At 55.9% G+C, this 6,432-nt stretch overlaps 1 protein-coding gene across 1 annotated transcript in view; it reads left to right on the top strand.

Annotated features, from left to right (window-relative positions):
* Positions 1 to 4,974, top strand: part of STX8 (syntaxin 8) — a 233,480-nt gene extending 228,506 nt beyond the window's left edge. Inside the window, exon 8 of the mRNA XM_077746725.1 lies at positions 4,799 to 4,974. Coding sequence (XP_077602851.1) covers positions 4,799 to 4,866 — 68 coding nt within the window. The 3' untranslated portion in view covers positions 4,867 to 4,974. The remainder of the gene's footprint in view (positions 1 to 4,798) is intronic.
* Positions 4,975 to 6,432: the final 1,458 nt, after the last annotated feature.

Here is a 6,432-nt window from a genome sequence, read left to right on the forward strand (position 1 = left end):
CCCCCCCCCCCCCCGCCTCCCCCTCCCAGGGGCCACTGGGTGCCGGGAGGGAGAGGCCGCCTTGCCCGGCCCCGGCGCTGAGCGAGGCAGGGAGGAAGCGATCCCGCCGCAGGGGCCCCGCCAGGTGCTTTCGCGCTGGGGCCGGGGGCAAAGAGCAGCCATTGTTTGAGCAGTTGGCAGGTTCCCAGAAGTTCAACTGTCCTGCCTCGTTCTGAAATGTCAAACGTTTCCGTCGCTGGGGGATGGACGAGCCGACCCCTGGGGTTTCAACACCACTCCGAGGCCAAAGAAAGGAGTTCTGTCACACGTGACAGAACACGAGTCACAATCTCCCGTGACCTCCGGCCTGAGCCACTTTGCCGAGGCTCTTCCCCACCTCTGTCTCCGAGAAGAAGCAAACTATCGGTGCTTACGCGTGGTGGGGCCTTTTTTTTTTAACGATGGCTTATCTTCGAGGGGTTCTCACTGAAGTATCGGGAGATGAAGTATGTCTGTCTGGGGTTCACTTCAAAAGAACACACCGGGGGCAGGGCAAGGGGAGGGGACAGGTGAGGCCAGGCTGGCCGCGAATCGAGCCTCGTGCATCACAGGGCACCGTACACTCTTTCATCTGCTTCTGTATCTGTTTCAAAGTTGCCACCGTAGACCGTGGGAAGGAGGGAAGGAGGAAGGGAAAAGAGGAGACGGGGGGAAAGTGAGTAGAAACTCTGTACCCCAGATTTGCAGCCCAGAGGAGTCAGGGCCCCTGTCGCTGATAAGCCCCACGCCGTGTCGGGAGCCAGGATACCCCCTGCACGGGCCCCACTGGTGCAGAGAAAGGGGAAGACGTGGAACGGGTCACTGCCACCTGGATCCCAGGGCCCCTCTTCCCCCCCCTCCCCAGCAGCGGCAGGGCCTTCGGGAAGGGAGCTTTCCCTCGTGGATGAGATGGAGACGGGATTTCTCTCCCGCTAAGTTGCAGATGAGCAAGGGGATCCGACAGAAGCCCGAGCGCAGGAATATTCCATGCACGGCACCGCTCAGCCCTGCCCGGCTTTAGAACGAGCCTCGGTGACTCTTCCCAACACATCCTTCAGAGAAGAGAGACTCCATTCAAGAAAGGTCCCAGAGCCATGGCCTCGTTCCAAGAAGGCCAGACTCTTAAAGAGAAAGGATCGCCGGGTGGTTAAGACATGTAAACACCTGCTCTTTGGCCCAAAGAATCCAAAAGGCCACAGCTGGCCTTTGCCGGCCACCGTCACTTGCCATCTTGAAATGACTTCCTCAGTTGACCCTCCGCGCACCCTGGTTTCCTGAACCTTCTTTAAGGTTCTGGACCACTTTTTGAATTTTCTCTTTCTTCGGCTTCCTTGACACATGTTCTTAGCTTCTGTCTCTCTCTGTCGACTGTTCCTCCTTTGTCTTTCTTATCGGTTATTCTCGTCCCTTCCAGTCACTTGGTGCATTTATTCATTTATATAGAAAAGGATGTGCTGCGCGCCTTCTGTGGGTGAGGCTCTATGTGGCGCTGGGGAGATGGCAGCGACCAGGCGGGCTCGGTCCCTGTCTCGGCCACTCAGGTGCCAGTGGCAGTAACCAGGGGTGCCCGCGGCCTCGTCCCGTGGACCGTGAGCTGTGCGTGTACGGGCTGACCCCGGGCGTGTGGCGCCGACCTCCCAGCCGGGCGCCGCTCTCGTCTCTCGCTCCCCTCTCTTGTTCCGTCCACCGTGCTCATCACCACCCTGACGTGAAGGCTCAGGGTCACTTGTGTCGGCCTCTCCTTTGGCCTCCCCCCTCAGTCCAGAGCCCCCCTCGACGCCCAGGCCGCCCCCTTGTCCTGGGGGGAGCGTGGGCTCTAGAGCGCGAGCAGCCGCCCCCGGTGCTCCCCGAGCCATCTGCATCCTCCACTCCTAGGATTGTCCCTGATATTAAGCAGGACGATGTCCCTGCTCAGCCAGGAAGCCGTGGGACTCCTGCCCAGTGGGGCTCTCGGTCAACCTGAAGACGTTTCTGGAGGCAGAAATGCACAAAAAGGGGACTTGCTCTGGATCTGGCGAGAAGATGGACCGAGGTGACACACACACACACACACACACACACACACACACCCCTTACTGCAAGCATCTCAAAAGAAGATAACACAATACAGCCTCTCCCCTGAAATGCTAACGCACCGCTGTCTTTACAAGGAAGAGAGCAAATCCCCAGAAGAAGGAAGGGGAGCGAGAACTGGAACCAGAGCCTAAATGGATGAACCGAGGCCGCCGCGAGGTTATCGGCCTTAGTGATGCAGGGCAGGGATTGGCACGATTCTGTGAAAAACCAGACAGCAAAGAGTTCAGGCTTTGCAGACCACAGGCGGCGGGGCACGTCTTCTTCTTGGTCTTTTTTGACAACCCTTAGAAAACAGGAAAACCATCTCTTGGCTGAGGGGTTGTCCGGAAACAGACCACCAGCCAGGTCTGGCTCAACCTTGATGTAGAGACTTGGGTCTGTGTCCGTATGAAATCAGGGAGAGAAATCTTAGGCCCCCGACGGGGTGCGTACTCTCAAAAGATCAGATAGATCATCAGGGAAAGAGGGTATCGTAGGAAAACATCGCCCCTCTCGCAGGGAGGTGACGAGAAAGCTGGCCGGATGTTTATAAGTCCCTTCTGAGCATTTAACACGAGGGGCGTGTTCCGCCTTACATGCGTCGGATTGAAAACACATAGTACTTGGACTGCATCGGACCCTGGAGGTCTGTGGAGAGGATTCAGGGCGCCTGTGAACTTGGGTGGGAAAGCAGATTGCGTTCTTACTTCCACGAACCTCCAACTGAGATGTAGCCCTGTCTTCCGTTAAGAGCATAGGCAGCAAACCACAGTACTGATAACACTCCGGAGGGCTTTGTCACCAGTGGCAGTCACAGGCATTTCCACGTCGAAATAGGGTGTGTTATTATGATCTCAAATAGTTAAAATATATATTCAATAAGCACATTTTGTTATAACTGAGAATTAAAAAAAAATTTTTTTTCTAATGTTTATTTTTGAGAGGGAGAGAGACAGAGCGTGAGCAGGCGAGGGGCAGGGAGAGAGGGAGACACAGAGTCTGAAGCAGGCTCCAGGCTCCGAGCTGTCAGCACAGAGCCCGACGCGGGGCTCGAACTCACGCGCTGCGAGATCATGACCTGAGCCGAAGTCGGACGCTTAACCGTCCTATAACTGGGAATTTTAAAACACGTTTCTGAATAATTGTTGGGCCAAAGAAGAAGTTACCGAAAAATTTCAAAATACATGGAATTTAGAAACTAAGATCAGTGCAACTTTTTCACGTGGGAAGTTATAGGCTTACCAGGGGCCAGAAAGATGGCAAATGAATGAGTTGACTTTTGGTTCAAGAGTTTAGAGAAAGAACAGCAGAGAGAAAGCCAAAGAAAGTCTACAAATACGAAGATCAACAAAAATAGATGCAGAAATTCAGTAAAACAAACATAAATGAGAGATGGTCCACAGGGTCAGGACTTACTCTTCGGGGGCACCTGGGTGGCTCAGTCTGACTCTCAGTTTCAGCTCAGGTCATGGTCTCACGGGTCACGGGTTCGAGCTCTGTGTTGGGCTCTGTGCCGACAGCTCAGAGTCTGCTTGGGATTCTTTATCTCTGCTCCTCCCCTGCTCAACACTGTCTCTGTCTTTCTCAAAATAAATTAAGAAGCTTAAAAAAAAACCCAATTATTGGAAAAGTTGAACAAAAAGAGGCATCTTGAGGCAAGCCTAACCGGGAAAAAGAATGCTCAACTACGTGGTGTAAGAGATGAAAAAAAGCACACAGATAGAGCACAGTGTTCGAATTATAAGAGAATGTCATGAACGGTTTTTACGCCAGTGCTTTCGAGCACTCAGAAAGAAATAGGCAGTTTCCCAGGAAAATATAACTTAACAAAACCGACCCAAGAAGGGAGGGCAGTATTCCCACGTCGGAAGCTGTCTGAGCACGTAGGGTGAGTGTCGAGGAAGCGCCGCGTGTCCATTTGTTCACAAGTATGTGAGAAGTCTCTGCTCCAGATGCTGGCAGAGCAGCTGGGGGCGTAAGAACGGGGCGGGGGTGGGGGGGCAGCATCACAGCTCCATAGCTTACGTCACTTCTCCCAGGAGCACTTCCTGTGATGAAGGAAGTGGCCTCTGTTGTCTCTGTCCCCCATGGTAGCTGTTGGGCACGGTGGCTCTTAAGCGCTCGACGTACGGTGTGTAGCTGAGAAACTGAGTTCTAACTTTATGTATGTATTTTTTAAATTTTTATTTACTTTTTTACTTGAGAGAGAGAGAGTGCCTGCAAGAGCGGGGTTGGAGGCAGAGGGAGAGAGAGAGACAGAGAGAGGTAGAGAGAGAGAGAATCCCAAGCAGGCTCCATCTTCAGCACAGAGCCTGAAGTGGGACTTGATCCCATGACCCTGAGATCATAACCTGAGCCGAAATCAAGAGTCAGACGCTCAACCAACTGAGCCACCAGGCTTCCCTATTTAATTAATTTTACATTTTAATTCCCAATTTTAATTGAAATTTAAATAGCCCCTGTACCTAGTTAATAACATCCGCAGTGTGTTAGTGGCTTCCTAGAAGAGCACAGGGAGTGGACTCTTAGGACTGACCTTTCTGGAAACAGCTTCCCAGTCTGAGGTGGGCAGGGCTGGTGGCCAAACCACCACGTGATCCTGTGCTGTGCCCCCCCCATCCCCCACCCGTCTCCGGNGGGGTCCCCCGGGAAGGTGGTTAACAGGCTGCGCAATGCCCTTCGGGTCCAGATCGCTCAACGTGTCTCTCGTGCTTCTGTTTTCCAGGGATGATCATGGTGATTTTACTGTTGCTCGTGGCCATCGTGGTCGTGGCGGTCTGGCCCACCAACTAGTGGCAGTGAGGGGCCCCCGGCTGTGACGCTGCCAGTGGCGGAGAGAAGCTCGGCACCCCGTTGCTACACGCAAAAGCTGCTCTCAATAAACTCCCCCGACGCTCTGAAGGTCCGCTGTGCGTTGCTTCGGTAAAGCAGAGCCGGACGGCTCTGGAGGGCTGCGTGGCGCTCCAGGCCCCGCGTGACCCTTTCGGAGTCCACCTCGGTCACTGGGGCGCTGGCCCAGGGTCCCACCGGCGGTCGTGCCCCGTGGCTGCCGGTGGTTTGCGGCAGTTAGTGGCCACGAATGTCCGCCTGCCTGGGGACGTCATGTGCCCACGGAGGAAACAGTGAGTCCCTGTGTGTGCAGGCAGGGGGTGGGGGACGGGGGTCCGTGTGTGTACCTGTCACCCTGCCACCCCGCCCAAGTCACTGCGCCTGGGGCTGCTGCCATCACTCAGAAAGCTGGACCCCACTGGGGGAATCACCTTCCGGGCCAAGCACGTCCCTTTCCTCTGGGACTGTGACCTCATTTTCCAAGGCTGAAGCATGATGGTAAGTGGCCGCGCCAGCGTGGGGCGCTGTCAGGCTGGGAGGCATCTGTCGGGGCTCAGAGAAGGACGAGATTCGGGCATCGGGGGCAGTGCCTCTGCAAAGGGTGAGCTCCCGAAGGAGATGGGCCGTGCTGGATGGGGGGCCGACGCTCGAGGCCGGTGAGGTGCCCTCGACGGCTTTTGCCCTGTTGCACGGGGGAGGCGGGTGGTTGCTAACAGATCACCTAAAGGAAGATCAAGAATCTGCAGACCCCTGTCTTCTAGCCTTGTCGTGCGAAACCCCAAATCCGTATCAACAGCATCTCCTTGGAACACCCCCCCTCCACTTTGGGGCTCCCGGGAGGCGGCATTGAAGGTCTGTTTGACTTTCTCACCTCCTCTTGACTTGCTCAGCACGGAGCCCCGGCAACTGGTGGGGCGTCTTTGAACCCGAGCCATGGCGTCCTGGCTCAGTCACACGGAAAGGCCTTTTCAAGCCAAACACTGAGCCGATGTCTGCATACAGCAGCTTCTGTTCTTTTGACTGAGCGGGCTCCGGGCCCGGCCCCAGCCCCGCTAGCTGGGCCCCCTGGACAAGTGACTGCACTTCTCTGGGCCCGCGGGCAGGGGAGGGGGTAATGAGCTGGCCGGCTAGAATGTGAGGACCTACCATCTGAGCCTTGGGCTGTGCCATGCCAGGGAGGGGGCAGGGTGGTGCCAGGCAGGAAGCCCCCCCCCCGCCCTGCCCCCGCTCATTAGTGTCCTCAGGACTGGGCTTCTCACGGGAAACACCCACCGCTCTGAAGCAAAGGACACCTGGCTGGAATGAGCCACTTTGGGGGATCCGTGGCCCAAGACCCACCCCGGAGTCAAGTGACCAATGCCAAGGTGGCATGTCCCAGCCAGCTACCCCCTGCAAGGTGTCAGGCCTGCATTCCCACAGTCCCGCACTCTGAATCGGCCATGTGGACAGTAAGACCCCTCACTCTGAGCGTAGAGAGAGGCGAGATGGGGCCTTAGCCCCCACCCCCTTGAGCGTTTTCTTCATGAAAGC

Source organism: Crocuta crocuta, unplaced genomic scaffold (assembly GCF_008692635.1).
Source record: "Crocuta crocuta isolate KB4526 unplaced genomic scaffold, BGI_CrCroc_1.0 scaffold139, whole genome shotgun sequence".
NCBI lineage: Eukaryota > Metazoa > Chordata > Mammalia > Carnivora > Hyaenidae > Crocuta > Crocuta crocuta.